Below are 21,066 nucleotides of genomic sequence, written 5' to 3'. Positions count from 1 at the left end.
CTCAAGTGGTAGAGCACACGCCTGGAGCAAAAAAAGCTCAGGGACAGTGCCCAGGCCCCGAGTTCAAGCCCAGGACTGGCTTGGGGGTGTTGGGGGTGGGGGGAAGAACCTGCCATCAAGGTCTCACAAAACACAGGGCCTCCCACGGGGTCTGCTCCCGCCACAGGGCCTCCCACGGGGTCTGCTCCCGCCACAGGGCCTCCCACGGGGTCTGCTCCCGCCACAGGGCCTCCCACGGGGTCTGGTCACGCCACAGGGCCTCCCACGGGGACTGGTCCCACAGCGAGGCCACGTGATCCCATCTCCTGTCCCCCCCCCCCCCCCCGCCAGGTCCACCTAGTCTCTGAGCACATCTGGTGTCAGGACTTCCTGGTGAGGAGCTTTTACCTGAAGAACCTGCAGACCAGCGAGACGCGCACGGTGACCCAGTTCCACTTCCTGAGCTGGTACAACCAGGGCGTCCCTTCCTCCACGCGCTCGCTCCTGGACTTCCGCAGGTAAAAACCACCATCCGGCCGGCAGGCCCTGGCCAGGGCGAGGCCGGCGGGCAGAGGGGTGCGGGCCGGCGCCGGAGTCCCCCATTTCTAAGACGCCCCTCGCTGGAGATGAGCCCTCTGGGTGACAGTTTAACGGGAAGAAGCAGTGGAGGAGGAACTTAAACTCACCCCAAGCGATGGCTGTGAACTGCTCTCCAGGTTGAGAGGTGTTCAGAAGCGAGGGGGGACAGGCGTCTTAGAGGTGCGGAAATACCGCGGTGGGTTAGGACGAGGTTCAAACACCGGGTCCTGAAGTTTATATTCTGTGGGGTTCCGGTAATAAAGCCGGCTGTTTGCTTGGCTCCTGGTCTTCCCGCGTGGGTGAAGAGATAAAGACGGGGCGAGGTTCTCAGTGCACACTGGTGGATGGAGCCTGGGTCTGGCCAGTCCATGACCGTGGGTATTATTGCAGTTTTGAAACTGGCCGTTTAATTTAAAAAAAAAAAAACCAACAACAACAACCCTCCATTTATTTATTATTTGTTTGCTCATCGGTGTAGTCAGCCCGTCGCTCGGTAAGTTACCTTATTCTAAAATGCATTTGTTGGGCTGTTGAAATGGATGCTAGACCGTCTTACGGGAAGGTTTGAGGTTTAAAAGGAAAGGAGAAAGAGAGAGAGAGAGAGCCAAGGAAAAGCCGTGGTGATCTACCTGTCTCGGGTCCCCTGGGTTCCTGCTAAGGACTCGGCCACCGTGAGGAGGAAGAGCAGCTCCGATGACCGGCCGCCGAGGGCCGCGGCCTCCCTTCCAGAGAGCCGCGGGGACTCTGCCTCACGAGGCACGGGGCACCGAGCGGCCGCCTACAGGACCAGGGCGCCCCTCGGCGGGCCCTCGAACCCGCAGCCCCGCAGCCCCGGGGCGGTGGGGACGGCCGGCGTGGCCGCGAAGGTGGACTTCCAGCGTTACCCCTGGAGCCCTGCGGTGTGCACACGACAGACCACGCGCGTGTCGGGATGCGCTTTCTTGTGCCTGTTAGTCTGTTTTGAAAAGCCAAGGAAAAACACACGTTTTGTCCGAATCGTTCTTTGGATCGGCTCGCGTGTGACGTAGCTCCGGGAGAGCCGCGAATCCGGCGTCACACGCGGGTTCGGTGGCTCCTGCCTGGCTCTGTCGCCCGCCCCGGGGATGCGGAACCGGACCCAGAAGCCTGAGCACGTCCTAGAGTCCCCACTGCGCACACGCGTTCCCGCCCCGCCGGATTCCCTGACCGTTAGCGGTGTCTTCCCCGGGCAGGTGTCCCCCCAGAGGCACGCCCTCGTCCCGCGTAGCGTCCTGAAGGCGTCTTCGGGAAAGTGCCGGGACCGGGCGAGTCCGTGCAGCCGCAAGGACGGGCACGCGCCCTGGCGCCGTCTTTCCGCCCGCCGCGTGTGTGTCTGGGCGTGTGCGTCCACCGGCCCATGTCCGTATCCGCACGTGGAACGGACCGTGCCTGTCCCGGCCTCGGGTAAAAGCCGGCTCCCCGGAGCTCCCTTCGCCCCAAGGAGATTTTTTTTGTTCAGTTAAAAAGAGAACGAACTCCCACGGGGGCCGGCGTCGAGAGAGCCTCTCACGCGCGCCTCGTCCGTGCGTCGGGACTGGGCCGCGCTCTCGGGAGCCCCCTTCACGCCCCCGCCGGACAGCCGACACACGCAGGCACGCTTGCCACACGCCCCACTCGGCTAACACCCATCGCGGGTTGTCTGTGTCAAACGGCCACCCAGATGCCGCCCGCCAAGAGAGGCCCCTGGCGCCCCCCCGGCGGCCGGGCTGCGGGGCTCCTGGTCCGTGACGGTGGACTCTGGCCTGCGTGTGCGGCAGGTGCTCCGGATGTGTGACTCGGTGTCCTCGGAGCCCGCGGGGGGGGGGGGCACCTTGGCACTTCAGAGAGAAGCCACTAAGAGAGAATCAGCATCCCCCGTGGGGGCTTGGCTTTCCAGCCCTCTCCATCTTTCTCTTTCCTTTCCTCCTCTCTCTCTCTCTCTGTCTCTCTCTGTCTCTCTCTGTCTCTCTCTCTCTCTCTCTGTCTCTCCCCTTCTTGCTGTGTGTCATAACATCCACTAACGCCGCTCACTGTAAAAATGGACAAACCCTTACTTTGCCAGCTAATTAGCGGTGGCCAGTGTCATTTTTGTGATGTTGCAGCTAGTAATATGAGCCCAGTTGCATAGTCACAAAAGTGATCATTGGAAACTGTGCCTGCTGCAGGGACATTGGGGACCCCTGCGCCCCTCACGACCTCACGTTTGCTTGCTGTCGGTTTGCTCCTTCTCACTCAGTGGCCGAGGGTTGGTTTGTATCCCTCACCGCGCCTCCGCGGTGGACCCCGGTGGAAGTGTGCGTCCGCTCGCCGCGGCTCGGCGCCGGAGGCCTCTCGCGTACCGGCACCTTGTCTGAGAGTGAACTGAGAGTCAGCCGTGCACCGCCCAGCTTCACGACCGGCTGCGGCTGCACCTCGGGCCCGCCGGACGGACGGACGGACGGACGGACGGAGGCGGGGCTCCCTCCCCGGGCGGTGGCTTTGCTTCCCTCTCTGTGGCGGGGTCCTGGTGGCGGGATGGAGGGAAGCGCGTGATTCCGTGTCCGTGAAGCTCCAAATCCGCCACCACCCGAGCTCCCTCGCCGGCCGAGGTGGTTTGTAAGTCGGTCCGGCCCGGGGCAGGGGGGGGGGGGCGGGGGGTCGCAAAGGCCCGCCCGGCCAGCAGGCCGCCACGCCCCGGACCCCGGAGAGAGCGCGCTCGGCTACGGTCAGGGAGGACCGCGGGAGCGGAGACGCGGAGGCCCTCCCCGCGCCCCTTCCACCGTCTCCGGCGCCACCGGCAGAGCGGGAACGGAGCGGCTGTTCCGGGGGCTCCTTCCTCGCCCGACGCGAGGCCGGTGTGTTCGGTTCCTGGGAAAACCTGATGGCCGGCCAGGGAGCACCGCCGACGCTGGGTGAAGCCGCCACCAACCCAGGCCCGGCCGGCCGCCCCGTCGCGGGCGGCGGGTCATTTGGGACAGCGAGGCGGCCCTGCCGGAGCAGGAAGGCTCTCCGCGGGCCCCTGGGCTTCCCGGGTTGCACGCACGGGGTTTGCTTCGGTTTCTGAACGTGTCGGCTGCTTCGTTGTTTTTTAACTTCTGGCGTGGGGTCGGAACCCGCGTCCCGGCCGCCCCGTGCCGGGGGCCTCCGCCTCCGTTCCTTCCCGAGGGCCGGGGAAGCTCGTGGGCACTGCCCACTCCACGAGTCCCCGCCCACCGTCCCCGCCCCGCCCCGCCGGGCTGCAGGGGTCACGAGCGAGCGCCCCCCGGTGCCTCCGCAGGGGTGGGGTCCCCGTCTGCGAACTCTAGAGGAACGAAGAGAGAGAGAGAGAGAGAAGGCCGAGCTGGGACGCGCGCTCACCGAGTGCTCCGTGGAGAGCTGGGAGTGAGCGCAGCGTGGTAGGGGGGCCCTGCCCTCCCCTCTCCCGGGCCCTCTCCCCTCCCGCCTCCAGACAATGCGTCTCCACAGGGCCTGGAAGCCCCCCCTCCCCCCCGCACCCAGGGCCCCTCCCCGGTGCGGTGTGCGGGGGGCCTGGGACCCGGTTCCCTCTACTGACACTGTAACGTGCGGGTTTGGAACGCAGGGCTTCATTACCCCCCATTCCAGATGCATCTGCCACGCTGTGTTTTGTTTTTTTTTCTTTCCAGTAAACTGAAACCCTGTCCTTAATGTTCTTTCTATGACATATTTTACTGAGAACATGCATGTGCTTTGAAAACATGTTTAGCTGTGTCACTGAATCTAAAACGGAAAAGAAACAATGTGGAGCTTACAGGGTGAATTTGAAATCAGTCCTCTGGTTTAGGTAGGGGTCGTTAACCAAATAATAAATACATTCTCCTTGCTACCTTGTACAACGGCTGGTCTGGATTCCGCAGGGTGAAGCTGCTTTGAAGCAAATGCAGATTCATGACACCACAAGGGTTGTCTTGGACGTTATGAGGTTGTCTCTTGTTATGGAGCTATCGTTACCCCGAGCCCACAGGGCAGATAGAACTTTACCCACACTGGTTCTGCACATAGCATGGTCTGTCCTGGTATGTGGAAGTTCTGAGCTTGAATCGCAGCGCTCCCAAGTTTCCGTGAAGCCGCGAGGACGGCCACCCCACAGCTGGGCACAGATGACCTGACGCAGAGGGAAGGGGGGAGGGGGGTCCCCGGGGGAGGGCGGAGCCTGGGCCGGGGCCTGGGGTTCTCTCCGCCCAATCCCCCCCCACCAAGCTCACCCGTGTCAATGGGGGATGGGCGGGGGACAGGACGATGACACCGAGAAAGTGTAACGATTGTTCTTAAAGCTCAATGAGTTGGTGTGGCAAAGAAAAACCCTAGGCCGTTACCAAAGTACGTCCGTGACAGGGACTTTATGCTTTGGCTTGTTGACTGTTTTGGATAGTGCAGACTCTCGGCACGTCACTATAATGGTTATGTTTCTTTTTATTTCAGAAAAGTAAACAAGAGCTACAGGGGCCGTTCTTGTCCAATAATTGTTCATTGCAGGCAAGTACAACTTCTCACCTGGGTTAAGCTTGTGCTGTTTCAAAACAAATCGCCAATGTCATTAATCGATGGAGACGCTGGGCTTTCGGGTCGCTTAACACATGCATCCGCTCGGCGTTTCTGAGACCCCGAGGCGCCCCGGGCTCGCCCCGGCTGGGGGAGGCCGCCGTCTTCCTGCCGGGGACCCGGCGGGGGCCACCTCCTTCCGCCCGAGGTCTCCACGGTGCCAGCCCTTTCCGCGGAAAGCCGTTGCTCCACGGTGGCCGAGGGCGCCCACCCCCCCCCCCCGTCGAGCGAAGCTCCGGGGTCCCGCTCGCGGGAGGCGGCGCGTGCCCGAGGCCGCGGACGGACGGACGGACGGACGGACGGATCGGAGATTCGGGGAGCCCGGCCGCCAGTGACGCCCCCAAGAAGGGAGAACCGCCGGCCGGCCGGCCGGCCCGACGAGGTCCACCCGAGCCCCGCCTGCTGGCTGCGCCCCACGGTCGCCCGTGTCGGGGGAGGAGCGCGTCCTCCCGCGTTCTAGAACCGTCTCAGAGGACGTCTCTTCCTGCCTGGAGTGAAAAGGGACTCTGAGGACCTCCAGGGGTCAAGCACCGAATCTGTGGACTCAACCGAGAAGGATGTGTGCTTGTGGGTGTGCGTGCACACGTGTGCGTGGGGGGGGACCTCTGCTGCGTGTGCACACGTGTGCGAGAGAGGACCTCCGTGCACACATGTGAGAGGGGAACGGCGGCTTGCGTGCACACGCAGGTGTGAGAGGACCTCTGCTCGCGTGTGTGCACGTGCGTGAGAGGACTCATGTGCGTGCGTGCACACGTGTGTGAGAGGACCTCTGCCTGTGTGCACACGCAGGTGTGAGAGGACCTCTGTGTGTGTGCACATGCGTGAGAGGACTCATGTGCGTGCGTGCACACGTGTGTGAGAGGATTTCTGCTTGTGTGCGCACGCGCGGGTGCGAGAGGACCTCTGCGTGCGCGTGTGTGTGCGAAGGGGCCCCTGCTTGCCCAGGAGAGGGGACGGAAACAGACCGCGGCTTTGTAGCTCACAGAGCAGACGCCTCCGGCAGCGGCAGGCCGGCCGCGGGCCCCAAGGGAGCCCGAGGGTCCCCCCGGGGCGGGGAGCCGGGGGCCGCGTCGAGCGCCCGGGGGCAGCGAGCCCGGGGACGGACAGAGCGGCCCCACGCGCGAGGCGGGAGGCGGGGCGCCCGGCCCTGCACGCCCTCCTGCACGGCTCCCCGGGGCGTCGTCGCTGGGTGTCCCCCGGAAGGTGCCCACTGGTGTTTCTGGGCGTAGGAACGCGAGGCTCCTCCGCGGAGGGCCGGTCGCGGTGGAGACACCCCGCAAGGCATTCCTGCAACCCCAGTCCGGCTGCCGACGGGGTCGTTAGCGGGAGGCAGAGGAGAGGCAAGGAGAGCACTGGTGATCTGTATCATCACCACCGTGACCGTTGGGTGTGCGGCGGTCACGGGCCCACGCCGGGTTATGAGTACGAGGACGCTCCTTAAAGGATATATGCCAGGCCTCCGGCCCCGAGAGGGGACAGGCCACGGGCCCCGCCCAGGGTCCGCAGACCTCCGGGTGGCCGCCCACCCCGTGACCGTGACCGTGGAACCCCAGCGCCACCGGCTCTGACGCTCCCCGGGGGAGCAAATCTCCATTTCTCTTTGTTCTGACAATAGTTACCACCTTGGGCCCGAGGTGGGGGATAGAAATAAAGGAAGAAGAGAGAAAACGGCCGTCCAAGCTCCGCACGGGACTCCGGGAGGCTTGGAGAAGCCCGAGGGTCCCCCCTCCCGCTCTCCTCCCTCCCCCTTTCCCTGCCCCTTCCTTCCCCCCTTCCTCCTCCTCCTCCCCTGCTCCCTCCCGCCATCCGCCCCCCCCCCCCCAGCAGGAAGGCAGGCCGGCAGCCGGTCGGGGTGGGCCCGCGGTGGCCCGCGGTGTCTTCATCCTCTCTCCTTCTGTTGACAGTGACGGCGCAGGCCGGAGCGGAACCTACGTCCTGATTGATATGGTTCTCAATAAGATGGCCAAAGGTGAGACGCGAGGCTGGTGGTGGCCCTGGCCGCTGGAGGTGGGGTGGTGGTTGCCCGGGCAACGCGGGCACACTCTTCCCAGGAGGCCCTGGGGGAGGCGCGGGCCGATTGTTGTCCCTTCTCTGTAAACACAGGGAAGGCCGCTTGCGGCAGGCACCTGTGCTTTGAAGGTTCCTCCTCTGTGATCAGCTAAGTGCGTAGTAGGGCTGCGGTGAGATTCTGTTTATGTGTTCTCATATTTGCACCGGAAGAGAGCAGAGGGCACCTTGATCCGGGTCTTCTCTGCACCTCTCCTGTGTGCCTTGGCTAACACCCAGGTTTCTGACCACAGCTTCCCTCAAAACCCAGGCCATGGCCCCCCAGAGCAGGCCAGGGCCCCCCAGAGGAGACCAGGGCCCCCCAGAGCAGACCAGGGCCCCCCGGAGCAGACCAGGGCCCCCCGGAGCAGGCCAGGGCCCCCCAGAGCAGACCAGGGCCCCCCGGAGCAGACCAGGGCCCCCCAGAGCAGACCATGGCCCCCCCAGAGCAGACCAGGGCCCCCCGGAGCAGACCAGGGCCCCCCAGAGCAGACCAGGGCCCCCCAGAGCAGACCATGGCCCCCCCAGAGCAGGCCAGGGCCCCCCGGAGCAGACCAGGGCCTCCCGTAGCAGACCAGGGCCCCCCAGACCAGACCAGGGCCACCCGGAGCAGACCAGGGCCACCCGGAGCAGACCAGGGCCCCCCAGAGCAGACCAGGGCGCCCCGGAGCAGACCAGGGCCCCCCGTAGCAGACCAGGGCCTCCCGTAGCAGACCAGGGCCCCCCGGAGCAGACCAGGGCCCCCCGGAGCAGACCAGGGCCCCCCAGAGCAGGCTGAGGCTATCCAGAGCAGCCATGGCCCCCCCCAGAGCAGACCAGGGCCCCCCGGAGCAGACCAGGGCCCCCCAGAGCAGACCAGGGCCCCCCGGAGCAGACCAGGGCCCCCCAGAGCAGGCTGAGGCTATCCAGAGCAGCCATGGCCCCCCCCAGAGCAGACCAGGGCCCCCCGGAGCAGACCAGGGCCCCCCAGAGCAGACCAGGGCCCCCCGGAGCAGACCAGGGCCCCCCAGAGCAGGCTGAGGCTATCCAGAGCAGCCATGGCCCCCCCCAGAGCAGACCAGGGCCCCCCGTAGCAGACCAGGGCCCCCCAGAGCAGGCCATGGCCCCCCGGAGCAGGCCAGGGCCCCCCAGAGTGCTTTGTCTAGAAAGAGCCTCTGACTCGCGGTCCCTTTGTGGAGCAGGGACCGAGCACTTGCTGGTTGCCTGCTGCGCGGCTGAGCCCCCTCCCAGCCGCGAGCGAGGCCACGTTCCCCCGAGCGTCCCTCGACAAGGCAAGAGTGACGGCTTCCCGCGCAGGTCCTCGCGCGGAGGGCACCCGTGCCCGACCCGAACCCGGCGTGCCGACACCCAGCCCTGTGTCGGGGCGACCCCCAGACACGCGCACGCGCACCGGGCGGACGCCCAGGGCTCCCCACGCCACTCCCGCCCAGAAGGGGAAGTGGGCAGCCGGGCGGCTGTGCGGGGGTCTCTCAGTAGAGGCCAGGAAAAGCCCCTTAACCCTCTGAGTTTGGAAAGGACCGGGCGGGACCGCACCTGCAAATCACAGGGAGGACCGGCGGAGGAACCGAGGGGGAAGAGGCAGAGGAGGGGCGGGGGAGGGAGGGAAGAAGGGAGGGAGGGAGCCATCCTTGGAACACAGATGTAGGCGGTGAAGGCGTGACACTGATTAAGACATGTCATCGTCACGAGCGGCTTTGCTGAATGGAAACTGTGCACAGCCATTTAAAGTATTAAAAAAAAAAAAACACCCACCACCCCACAGTTCACAGAGCAGGCTCCAGGCCCCGTGGGGTCACCCGAAGGTCCTGCGGCTCCCCCAGGCTCGGGCCCCGTGGCGGTGCCCCCTGCATACTGAGCTGGGCGTGAACGTAGCTTTGTGCAGACGTCTGCATGAAGCAGAAAGGAGATGCAAACACTCCTACAGTGCTCATAATGATTACTTTTGTTTTTACGACGTGTACTAGGGGCTAGGGAGGTGGCTTAGCGGTAGAGCGCTCACCTTGCATGCATGAAGCCCTGGGTTCGAGTCCCCAGCACCACATACACAGAAAAGGCCGGAAGGGGCGCTGTGGCCCAAATGGCAGAGTGCTAGCCTTGAGCAAAAAGAAGCCAGGGACAGTGCTCAGGCCCTGAGTCCAAGCCCGGGGACTGGCAAAAAAAAAAAAAAAAGACATACACTATCCTAACAATTTTGGTTAAAATTTTATTTATTTTCCCTTGTCCATTCATGCTGCTGTGTCTCACTGGTTTTTGTTTGTGGTGGTACTTGGATTTGAACTCAGGGCCTCACCCTTGCTAGGCTAGGCAGTGTGCTGCTCTACTCCCTGAGCCATGCCCCCAGCCCCCACGGAGTATCCTGTTCCCTCGCAGTTTCTCAGTTCCTGGCGCTCAGAGCTATGAGCGGAATTCATATCCCTTCCTTTGTCACCTGCTCTCCTCTCTCTCCAGACACAAGTGTTTTCCTTCCGCTACCCCGAGATACTTGAGAATTACACCGAATGTCTTAGCAAGGGAATCCTGCCTGGACGCGTTCGTGAGCAGCCCGCCCCGGTGCGTGACGCAGGCAGGCAACGCTGGTCACAAGTGGAAATGTGCTCATCCCCCAAGGAAGCGGACGGACGCCAGCCAGGACGGGCTGGGGTCAGGGGTCACGGGCAGGCACCGGGCCGGTGCCGTGTGCAGGGCCTGGGTGTCAGATGCCGAGCAGGGAAGCCAGCCAGGGCCCGGGAGGGAGGCCGGCGGTTGTTCCTGGCCCGCCCCCCCCCCCCAGCGAGGGGCCAGGGTTGTGAACCCCACTGACCTGGGTCTCCAGAGAGATCAAAGGGCACACCGCCCTCGCTCTCGGAGGTGGGCCCTTTCCCCGGGCACCGCCCCGAGGAGCCCCGGCTTCGTCCCGGGCAGCCAGGCCGTCTTTGTCCGGCTGGAGAAGCCGGAGGCCCGGCGGTCATCCAACGATCAAAGGCCCAGAGCCCCGCGCGCGGAGCCTTGCTTCCCATTTCCCTTTCTGGAAAAAGAACGGGTCGCGCCAGGGCCGAAGCCTGCACCGCGCCGCCGCCCTCTGCCCCCCGGCTCCGCGCGCGACCCCACCCCCCGCTCCAGCGAAGGGGGGCCGGCGGCTCCCACACAGCCTTTCGGGGGTTAAGGCCTTGGGGCCTGCCCGGCGCGAGGACCCGACGAATCAACTGGGAACGATCCAGGTTCCTTCTCCACCAGCCCGTCGGTTAGCGGGCGGACCGTCGCGCTTTGAAATCGGTCAGGTCGCTCCCGGCTCTGCGGGGCTCCGTAGCGGGACCCGGGGGCTCGGGTCTGCTGCGGTGCCGCGGGGCCTCGTGGGCCGGCTCACCGGGGATGTCGCCGGTCTCCATCCCCTCATCCAGGGGCTCCGCGCCGCCTGAGCAAGCAGCCCCTGCGTGTCCGCCCCTAACATCTCCATAGGAAGGGCTCTGTTTTTCTGCTTCACCATCGTCTCCTTAGGGTTCGGGCAGTGCCAAGCAAGGGTGGAGTTGCCCCAGTTCCTGCGGTTGGGCACCTGTAGCAGCTGGGCCCACGGAGCGGTTCACGGTCACCCAGGAGGAGTGGCACAGAAGGCCAGGGCTGAGCCCCGGGACGGCAGGGGTGGGTGGGTCCCTGTCACAGAGCTCAAGCAGGTGGAGGTGATGAAGCCCCCCTCTGCTGCAGACCTGGGGCACAGTGTGCGGGGCGAGGCCCGCAGCGTGGCGTGTGCAGGGTGAGGCCTGGGGCGTGGTCAGTGCGGGGGGGCTGGGCGTGGTATGTGCAGGGTGAGGCCTGGGGCGTGGCGTGGTCAGTGCAGGGCTGGGGCGTGGTCAGTGCAGGCCTGGGGCGTGGTCAGTGCAGGCCTGGGTGTGGCGTATGCAGGGCTGGGGCGTGGCGGGTGCAGGGTGAGGCCTGGGGCGTGGTCAGTGCAGGGCTGGGACATGGTCAGTGCAGGGCTGGGGCGTGGCGGGTGCAGGGCTGGGGCGTGGCGGGTGCAGGGTGAGGCCTGGGGCGTGGTCAGTGCAGGGTGAGGCCTGGGGTGTGGTCAGTGCAGGGCTGGGGCATGGTCAGTGCAGGCCTGGGGCGTGGTCAGTGCAGGGCTGGGGCGTGGCGGGTGCAGGGTGAGCCTGGGGCGTGGTCAGTGCAGGGCTGGGGCGTGGTCAGTGCAGGGCTGGGGCGTGGTCAGTGCAGGGCTGGGGCGTGGCGTGTGCAGGGCTGGGGCGTGGTCAGTGCAGGGCTGGGGCGTGGCGTGTGCAGGGCTGGGGCGTGGCGGGTGCAGGGTGAGGCCTGGGGCGTGGTCAGTGCAGGGTGAGGCCTGGGGTGTGGTCAGTGCAGGGCTGGGGCGTGGTCAGTGCAGGGCTGGGGCGTGGTCAGTGCAGGGCTGGGGCGTGGTCAGTGCAGGGCTGGGGCGTGGCGTGTGCAGGGCTGGGGCGTGGTCAGTGCAGGGCTGGGGTGTGGTCAGTGCAGGGCTGGGGCGTGGCGGGTGCAGGGCTGGGGCGTGGCGGGTGCAGGGTGAGGCCTGGGGCGTGGCGGGTGCAGGGCTGGGGTGTGGTCAGTGCAGGGCTGGGGCGTGGTCGGTGCAGGGCTGGGGCGTGGCGGGTGCAGGGCTGGGGCGTGGCGGGTGCAGGGTGAGGCCTGGGGCGTGGCGGGTGCAGGGCTGGGGCGTGGTCAGTGCAGGGCTGGGGCGTGGCGGGTGCAGGGCTGGGGCGTGGCGGGTGCAAGGCTGGGGCGTGGCGGGTGCAGGGTCTCCGAGTCCATCTCCAGTGCTCGGTGTGGATGGGCCCATCCACACCCGCTAGGGACACGCGTTCCCCCGTGAGTGTGCGGGAAGGGCGTGCCCCGCCCGGCCCCGGGTTCACCCCTGCACGGGGCTCACGCCCCCTGCGAGGTCCGGGGCCATCTCCCGCCTGCCTGGCTCCTGCGGATCTGCCGCTCTCGTGTCCTCCGGACGCGCGTGGGATCCCGCGCCGTCGTCACACCGCTCTGCCCTTTGTGCCCCGCTGTGGGGTGGGGCCGGTCTTGCGTTTGTTGCGGGTGCGCATGGTGTTCCCAGCTTCGGGCCACCGCGAGCGGAGCGGCTACGGCCTGGGTGTGCAACTATGGCCTGGGTGTGCAACGACGGCCTGGGTGTGCACCTACGGCCTGGGTGTGCACCTACGGCCTGGGTGTGCACCTACGGCCTGGGTGTGCACCTACGGCCTGGGTGTGCAACTACGGCCTGGGTGTGCACCTACGGCCTGGGTGTGCAGGTCTCCGCTGGGCCCCCTTGACCTCTCTGCGCCGTAAGCCCAGTGCTGGGGCTGCCGGGTCCGATGCCGGTTCTCGCTTTCCCCGATGACCGGGCCCCTCCCCTGCCCAGTTTCGCCACGGCTGGGCCGCCTCACGTTCCCGCCGCCGAGGCGCGGGGGTCCGACCTCTCCACGCCGGTGCCCACGGCGACAGCCCCCGTGGCGGCTGCGACCTCTCCACGCCGGTGCCCCCCGTGACGGCCCCCGTGGCGGCTGCGGGGGTGGGGCGGGCGTCCGCGTCTCGCGGGCGGCCCGTGGCTCGGATCTGCCTGCCTCCGAGCGCTCGCCGGCCGCTCGCGGGCCGCCCGCCTTGGCGGCGCTGCCTCCCGTGGCCTCTGCCGGGGTTGAGCCGGGCTGTTGGCTTTGTTGTGTCGGGGGATCATCGTCACACACGGGATTCCTGGCCGCGCTCTGCGGGTCGGCCAGCGTCTCCATCCTTCTTCACTGGGCACGAGTGACGCCCAGCGGCTGGTGGGGTAGATGGTAGGACGGAGGGTGGGGGGGGCGGGAGGGAGGGATGGGGGCGGGAGGACCGAGGGTGGGGGTCAGGAGGGAGGGAGGGGCGGGAGGACGGAGGGAGGGGGGGCAGGAGGGAGGGATGGGGGCGGGAGGACGGAGGGTGGGGGCAGGAGGGAGGGAGGGGCGGGAGGACGGAGGGTGGGGGGGCAGGAGGGAGGGAGGGGCGGGAGGACGGAGGGTGGGGGGCGGGAGGGAGGGAGGGGCGGGAGGACGGAGGGTGGGGGGCAGGAGGGAGGGAGGGGCGGGAGGACGGAGGGTGGGGGGCAGGAGGGAGGGAGGGGGGGAGGACGGAGGGTGGGGGGGCAGGAGGGAGGGAGGGGCGGGAGGACGGAGGGTGGGGGGCAGGAGGGAGGGGCGGGAGGACGGAGGGTGGGGGGGCGGGAGGGAGGGAGGGGTGGGAGGACGGGGGGCAGGAGGGAGGGAGGGGCGGGAGGACGGAGGGTGGGGGGGCAGGAGGGAGGGAGGGGCGGGAGGACGGAGGGTGGGGGGCAGGAGGGAGGGGCGGGAGGACGGAGGGTGGGGGGGGCGGGAGGGAGGGAGGGGTGGGAGGACGGGGGGGCAGGAGGGAGGGAGGGGCGGGAGGACGGAGGGTGGGGGGGCAGCAGGGAGGGAGGGGCGGGAGGACGGAGGGTGGGGGGGCGGGAGGGAGGGAGGGGCGGGTGGACGGAGGGTGGGGGGGCGGGAGGGAGGGAGGGGCGGGAGGACGGAGGGTGGGGGGCGGGAGGGAGGGAGGGGCGGGAGGACGGAGGGAGGGGGGGCAGGAGGGAGGGATGGGGGCGGGATGGGGGCAGGAAGGCGGGATGGCAGGGGAGAGCCCCTGAAGGGGTCACAGTGTAAAAAAAAAAAAAAAAAAAAGAACTCTATTTTGTTCAACTTACTTTTCACACACGCGCAGCGGCCTCTCTGCGTCTCTGGGTGGATGACGTAGCAACTCTCCAGAGGAAGAGAGCTCACACTCGCTCACACTTGTCTTGGTTTTAATGGGCTTTCAGTAAACTGGTCCAAAATTATATATATATATACACATACACGTGTACATACACGTATACATACACGTACACATACACGTATACATATATGAGAGTAGAAACATCTCCTGCTCCCAGCTGCTCTCGGTCTCCCGTTAGGGTCATTCAGAAACCGTGCGAGGTAAAAGCCGCTCAGGACAGGACAGCGCTGTGCGCATACACGTGCCTGCACACACGCAGGGGTGTGCACGGAGGGCGTGTGCGCGGCCGCACTGCACACGTGACGTGGGCCATACGGGGGCCCGGCCGTGGCGGAGGCGCCCAGTTCCGTCCTTCCGGAGCCCCGCTGTCCGAGGGCCGGACAGACGGACCTCGCGGCCCGGGCTTTCCAAACAGCTCACGGCAAGAGAGAGCCAGACATTCCTGGACAGCAAAGCTCGCTGGCCTTCCGGAGGGTGGCAAGCAGCCCGCCTGTGTCCCCTCGTGTCTGAGGTGTACTGAGTTGGGGGTGCGCGTTTCTCTCGGTCCCTCCGGAGGTGCGTGGGGCCGGTCCCTCACGTGCAATCAAAGTCTTCTTCCCTTGGACACCGGCTCTGCGCTCTCTCCCCGTGTCCTCGAGGAGAAGCCACGCGCTGCACTCCCGCCGTGGGCAGAGCCTTCTGGGTAGAAGTTCGGTGCTCACGAGGTGGGGGGGCCGGGGACCGTGCTGGGGGCGGCCACGCGGCAGGGGCGCGGCCGGTCGGGGGCCCCCTCGGCCCCGGCGGCCTGGGAGGTGCGGGTCTGAGGACCTCCGATGGGCCGTTCGTGTGCGTTGAGCAGGGTCCAGACGGCAGCGCCCGGCGGCCACTGGGGGGCCCCCCGGGCACACGGCGCCCCCACCCCACCCCTCCTGAGCGGGGTGACAGGCGTGAGCCACCGGCATCCGGCTCGGCTTTCCTTAGAAAGAAAAAAGAAAATAATCCCGTGCAATCAGAATTGAAGCATTCGTCCTGCTTGCTAAGACGCCCCCAAAACAGCCCAAAAAACTGCCCACGGAATACGGCTCCGCTTAGCCATGATGGCGGCTGGCGCCGGGGTCGGGGCTGCGGAGGCTGGCGCCGGGGTCGGGGCTGCGGAGGCGTCTTCTGACAGCTTCCCAGCCCCGCCTTCTCGAGCGAACGCGAATGAGAGCCGCTCCGGCCTTGTTTGTCTACGCGCGCGCCAGGATCGCCGCTGCCTGCGAGCCTGCCGAGGGGTGCGTGTGATCATCTCCAGTCGGCCTCCTCGCCCAGAGGGAGCGGCTAGCAGGAGATGGCTGGGCGGGCGCGGCCCGGGTCGTCGCGGCGCTGAGCTCGGCCCCGTTTGTGGTTTGTTGCAGGTGCTAAGGAGATTGATATCGCGGCAACCCTGGAGCACTTGCGGGACCAGAGACCGGGCATGGTCCAGACAAAGGTACTGTCCACCCATCCTCGGGGGCTGCCTGTCAATCGAGCCCAGGACCCGGGGGGCAGAGGGGGGTGAGGCCCGACTTCACGCGAGCCACGTCCCCCCCCTCCTGCCAGGCTCCGTCCAGGCTCTGCCCAGATCGCAGCCGCCTTTTGCTCAGCTCGGGGTCTCCAGAACTAGAAATGAGGCAGGTGGAGTCTCCCACTCCCTATGCCATGCAGAAACCACAGCTTCCGGCCGCAAAAGCCCTCCCGCCCCTGTTCCATGGTGGCTATACGTCAGAAAACGCAGGTTCCTTCCCCTGGCGCCTGCCTGCCACTGAACCACGGAAGCCACCAGAAGGGGTGGAATTGGGGGGAGGAGGCTTGGGTGTTCGCTGCTCCCTGGAGCTAAGGGGTGACTCAGAGTCCACTGGCCTGGCACGTCCTCAAAAAACCCGTGAAGTCGGGCTGCCAGGGTCGGGACACCACGCCTGGCGCCAGGGTGCAGGGTCCCTGGCTCGCTGGTCCCGGAGGCTCCGTGAAGAGCCGGCAGGTCCCAAGCCCCGACTTCCGCGCAGACACCGAGAGGCGGTGCCTGGGCTCGGCAGAGTGGGGGCGACCCCCCAAACGCAGGCAGAGCACCGGCCTCGCGACACGGCCCGGGGCACTCAAGTGCTCTTGCTCAGAGTATCTCAGAGTGCCTCCGACACTGGCCTTTCCCCATCCATCCAACACGCCGCAGTCCAGGCGCCCCCGGTCCCCCCGCACGCCTCTCAGGCCCTGGGGTCGTAGGCCCAGGTGGGCGTCACCCCCATGGGACCAGGCGCACTGGAGGCTCTAAAGTCGCTTCTGGTTTTCGGGCTTCCCCATCAAATTCCACGGCCAACGGCCTAAAGGCCGAGGGCCTCGGGTGGGCGCGCTGTCCCTTCCGTGGCGCCGGTCAGCAGCGGGCTCAGCTGGTGGCCACGGGCCACGGAGGGGCCCCGTGTGGGGAGCTAGTGGGAACAGGACTCGGGTGCGTTTCCTGAGTCTGTAAACCGTGGTTGTAAGGTCACGACTCCTTGGGTGAGCCTGCCCCGTGAGGGCTGGGGAACCCCTTCAGATCTGGGGGACCCCATCAGGGTTAGGGATCCTGTCAGGGCTGGGGGGTCCCCGTCAGATATGGGGGCCCCTATAAGATATGGGGGCCCACTAGGGCTGGGGCACACGGCCAGGTCTGGGGTCCCCCATCGGGGTTGGAGATCGGGATGGGTGTCCAGCATGGCCCCCGAGAGGAAGTAGGCTCCTCTGCCTGCCCCCCACCCCCGGAGGAGCTCCTAGTCCTGCCCCGGTGTCCCCGCGCCGGCGCCGTGGCAGGACAGGCCGTCTGGGGGTGAGAATGGGTGTCTCGGGTGTTGAGCCGGGAGAGCCGGGGCTGGGGAGAGGCTGGCGAAGCGCGGGGCGGGCGGGGCAGGGGCAGAAGCCGCACACGGAAGCCAGGAGGGCCCCGTGCGGCCGTGAGCCCAGCTACGACTTGGTTCTGACGACCGTGGCCGAGGCCGTGACTCTACGCCTGCTAGAACACGCATCCAACGCCGCCAGAATCCACGCAGACCCCCGGGTGCAGAGGAGCAGGGGACGGGCGCACTGCCGGCCGAGGGGGCCGGCCAGACCCCCCCCCCCCCGGGACGAGTGGGAAGAAGGGCGGTCTAGTGTCTGGGGTGGCCTGTATAACCTAGGAGCTCTCGGAGGCGGGGGCCTCGGTGTGCGCGTGCGGACCACGGGCTTCACCGTGTCCGGCTAGGATTGATGGCTGCCGTCCAGGGAATCCTGCGGCTGCCTCGACCCTGGAGGCCACTTGCAAGGGGATCTTGATGCTTTACGGGGTCATCGAATGCGCTGCGGGGGTGCCACCTCAGGGAAGGGGGGGGAGGCTGGTTAGTTACTGCTTTTTCTAGATGGGCCCGGTGTTGCCGAGGGAAGGAGGCCGCTAAGCTATGGGAGGGGGGGCTGTGGGGCTGACAGGGGCTGCGACCGTCACCGTGACTGTCAACGCCAAGGCAGCCATGACTGTTCTGTGGCTGTGGCTGTCACCACGTTAGCAGCAGCATCTGCCCTGGGGGCACATCCGGCTGGCTGGCGGTGTCGAGGAACCGCACAGGGAGCCTCCGGTGACCGCCCCGCCCCAGCCGGAGCCCCAGCCTCCCGCCGCGGACGCCCGGGGAGCCCCGGCCCGACCGTGCCCAAGCCGAGCGGCCCGGACGGGGGGGGCGGGGGGGGGGTCCTCCCGGAAAGCAGCCCCCCGGGGTTCGGCTCACGTCTCCTCTCGCCTCTCGTCCTCTGCAGGAGCAGTTTGAGTTTGCGCTGACGGCCGTGGCGGAGGAGGTGAACGCCATCCTGAAGGCCCTGCCCCAGTAGGCCCGGGGCAGAGCCGGCCCGGGCGGGACGCGGCCCCCCCCCCCGTCTCCTGCGCGGGGGACGGGGGCTTCAGGTCCCCGTCGTCCGCACGGATCACCGGCCCCCGCGCTTGCGTTCCACCGGGTGGTCTGCGGGGATACCCCGCGGGCAGGGCCGGGCGGGAGCCGCTCCTCTACTCCCACGCTACTCTCCCGGGGGCCCGCGTTCACGTGGCTCACCGCGGATCCCGTGGCGTTGATGACACGTCCCCAGTGCACCCCCGCCGCCCCCGAGGAGACCCCGCTGCCAAAGCCTCACCCCCCCCCCGAGACCCCGCCGCCACCTCGCCCCCCCCACCCCCCCGCCGCCCCCCGAGGCTGGGCACGGCCGGCCCAGGACCCGCGGGAGCTCACGGCGTCCGGGCCACACACGGATCAGACCCAGGCGGTGCCGCACCCACCCACCGACGGGAGGAGGGCTCCCCCCCCCCACGGAGGCGGGGTCCCCTTGCCCTCGCGGGCTCCCCCCGAGGTGACCCCGGTGGAGCAGGGGCCCGGAGGGTCCCCGGGAGCAGGCGCGTCCCCCGTCTGGCATTGGCCCTCCAGGGCGCCCCCAAGAAGGTTCCGGGTTCTCCTGGAGAAAGGTTCTGCGTCCCCCCCAAAGCCCCCGGCCGCAGGGCGGGCAGGAGAGGCCACGGGCCGCCACGGCTTCTGCCGCGTCGTCCGTCCGCCTCCGAGCGCTGTCCTTTCTCCCCCGAGAGCGTCCCTCCCCCATCTGGAATTTAAATAATAATGCATAGAAATGAGTTTATCCGAATAGAGTAAACCTATACCTACTTGTAATTTCTACCCTCTTCTGTCTCAGAAGAAGCCCTCTAGGGTGAGAGACAAATATATTCGCGGTGTCGTAGTGAACCTTCTGACTCCCCTCTCGTGGCCTTTGTGGGGGGTGGGGGAGCAATTCTGGGTGGCCAGGTGGGGTACGGCCCTGTCCGGAGGACACACGGAGCCGGCGTGGGGGGCTCTGGGGGGGGGCGGGGACCACTGGGTCCGGGCGGGGTCCCAGGCCTGGCCCACGCCGCCGTGTTCACGGGAGCACGCGCCCCAGGACGGGAGCGCCCCCCCACCCGCCCCACATCATGAGCAAGAGGCTCTGGCGTGACCCTCGGCACACACTCACACACACACACACACACACACACACGAGCACGCACACACGCAACGGGAGCACGTCCACTGTGAGGTGCTGCAGGGGCGAATGGACCAGCCCCACAGAGGGCAGGGAAACATCGTCTGAATGATCAAGCCACGATTCATTTCCAGAAGGGCGAGAGTCTGGGTGAACTAGACATGAGTCCCGTGAACAGCGTTCTTCGGTTGTCCTTCCAGAACGGCTGTGAGGCCTGCGCGAACGAGCAGCCATTTCTAGAACAGGCACGAGCAGAAACCAGGCCTGATCAATGAAGTCTCACGCTCCGGTCCCCCGCACCCCCGTGACAACCTAACTGCCCCCAGAGAGAGAGGCCCTGGAGGAGGTGGGCTTTCCATCAAGCGGCCCCCCCACCCACCCCTGACAGCCCCCCACCGTCGCCTGCGGGGAGGCCGCGCCACGTTTACAGCGCCTGCCTGATCGCCCGTCGCCCAGACAAAACATCCTTCTTTCCACACGAACCTAATGTCCCGAGCCAGCTTCGCTCCGTCGCGCCTGGAGCGTGCGTTATCCGTGTGTCCGTTCACGTGCTTTAATGGCTGTATCGAACAACCGGCCTGCACGCTCCTAAAAGCATCGTGGTCCGCCGATGGGTGGAGCTGGGGGGGGAGGGGGGTAGGGCGGAGGAGAACCGCGGAGCAAGGCTGGGGGGGGAGGGGGGGCGGAGGAGAACTGCGGAGCAAGGCTGGGGGGGAGGGGGGGCGGAGGAGAACCGCGGAGCAAGGCTGGGGGGGAGGGCGGAGGAGAACCGCGGAGCAACGCTTGGGGGGGAGGGGGAGGGCGGAGGAGAACCGCGGAGCAAGGCTGGGGGGGAGGGGGGGCGGAGGAGAACCGCGGAGCAAGGCTGGGGGGGGAGGGGGAGGGCGGAGGAGAACCGCGGAGCAAGGCTGGGGGGGGAGGGGGGGCGGAGGAGAACCGCGGAGCGAGGCTGGGGGGGGAGGGGGAGGGGGGAGGAGAACCGCGGAGCAAGGCTGGGGGGGAGGGCGGAGGGGAACCGAGGAGCAAGGCTGGGGGGGGGAGGGCGGAGGAGAACCGCGGAGCAAGGCTGGGGGGGGAGGGGGGGCGGAGGGGAACCGCGGAGCAAGGCTGGGGGGGGAGGGGGGGCGGAGGGGAACCACGGAGCAAGGCTGGGGGGGGAGGGGGGGCGGAGGAGAACCGCGGAGCAAGGCGGGCCTGGGAGCTTCGCCCGCGTGTCCACACAGAGCGCAGGAAGTCCAAGCGGAGCCGCGAGGGTCGGGAAACGCCCCGTGCCCGATGAAACCGGCGCCGCTTCCAAGACGGGCAAAGCCCAGGTCCAACACCCGAACCCGTCCACACCCGCCGGGGCCGCACCTGACCCAGTCACACGCCCGTCACCACGACGGGGCCCTACCCCCGGGGCCGGGCCGGGCCCCGCCGCGTCCGGCGCTCCTCTTCTCCCCGCGTCATGCGAGCCACACGCTTTGTCGGGCGTTGCACACCGACGGGCCCGAGTGAGGACGCGCGGACTTTCCCTCGCGAGTGTGACGGCACGCCCCGCAGGCCGCTCGGCACCCCGCCGCCCCGTCTTCCTCCCTCTCCATTCCCCTCGCGCTTGCTTTAAACACAGGCGTGAAATCCTCTCCGTGCGGCAACGGCAGCAACACCACACGTCACCTTTGCGTCGCGCTTCATTAATCGAGCGGAACGCGAATAAAGAAAGAACCCTCCGTCATTAGCGGAATAGACCTTAATTCGAAGATGTCTACTGCAATAGAGAGTTCGAGTTCGATGACCCCTCTGTCCCCGCTCGCTGGCTCGCTTCCGTCCGCCCGGGGCGTCTGTCTAGGGTCTGGTCTGAGCCGCTCTGGGCTCTGGGCCTCGCCCCTGCGCCGGCCACGGGCTGGCGGGGCCCCCGGGAGCCCCCTCTGTCCTGCGTGCGGGGCACCGTCCCGGTGAGGCGCAGGCCCCCGCGGCCATCGGGGCCCGGGCTCTCGGGTAGGAAGGCGGCCCCGACGTCTCCCCGCAGCTGGACGGGGCCCGGGCCTCGGGGAGAGGGGCCGGGAGGGCAGAGGCGCGGGGCGCCGGCACCCCCAGACCAAGGCGGGCAGGGACTGCTACGGACTAGGGAGAAGCCGTGGGCCGTGGGGTTCAGCAGACTGCACCCCATACTGCTCGCATCGGGGGAGGGGCCCCGGGGGGGGGAGG

At 67.4% G+C, this 21,066-nt stretch overlaps 1 protein-coding gene across 1 annotated transcript in view; it reads left to right on the top strand.

Annotated features, from left to right (window-relative positions):
* The window catches only part of Ptprn2 (protein tyrosine phosphatase receptor type N2), a 455,648-nt gene extending 437,921 nt beyond the window's left edge, over positions 1 to 17,727 (top strand). The window contains 5 exon segments of the mRNA XM_048337774.1: positions 331 to 497; positions 4,975 to 5,028; positions 6,999 to 7,063; positions 15,267 to 15,340; positions 17,641 to 17,727. Coding sequence (XP_048193731.1) covers positions 331 to 497; positions 4,975 to 5,028; positions 6,999 to 7,063; positions 15,267 to 15,340; positions 17,641 to 17,712 — 432 coding nt within the window. The 3' untranslated portion in view covers positions 17,713 to 17,727.
* Positions 17,728 to 21,066: the final 3,339 nt, after the last annotated feature.

Source organism: Perognathus longimembris, chromosome 2 (genome assembly GCF_023159225.1).
Source record: "Perognathus longimembris pacificus isolate PPM17 chromosome 2, ASM2315922v1, whole genome shotgun sequence".
In the NCBI taxonomy this organism is placed as follows: domain Eukaryota; kingdom Metazoa; phylum Chordata; class Mammalia; order Rodentia; family Heteromyidae; genus Perognathus; species Perognathus longimembris.
Note: the sequence above shows the minus strand (reverse complement) of the source record. Positions and strands in the feature narration are given on the sequence as shown.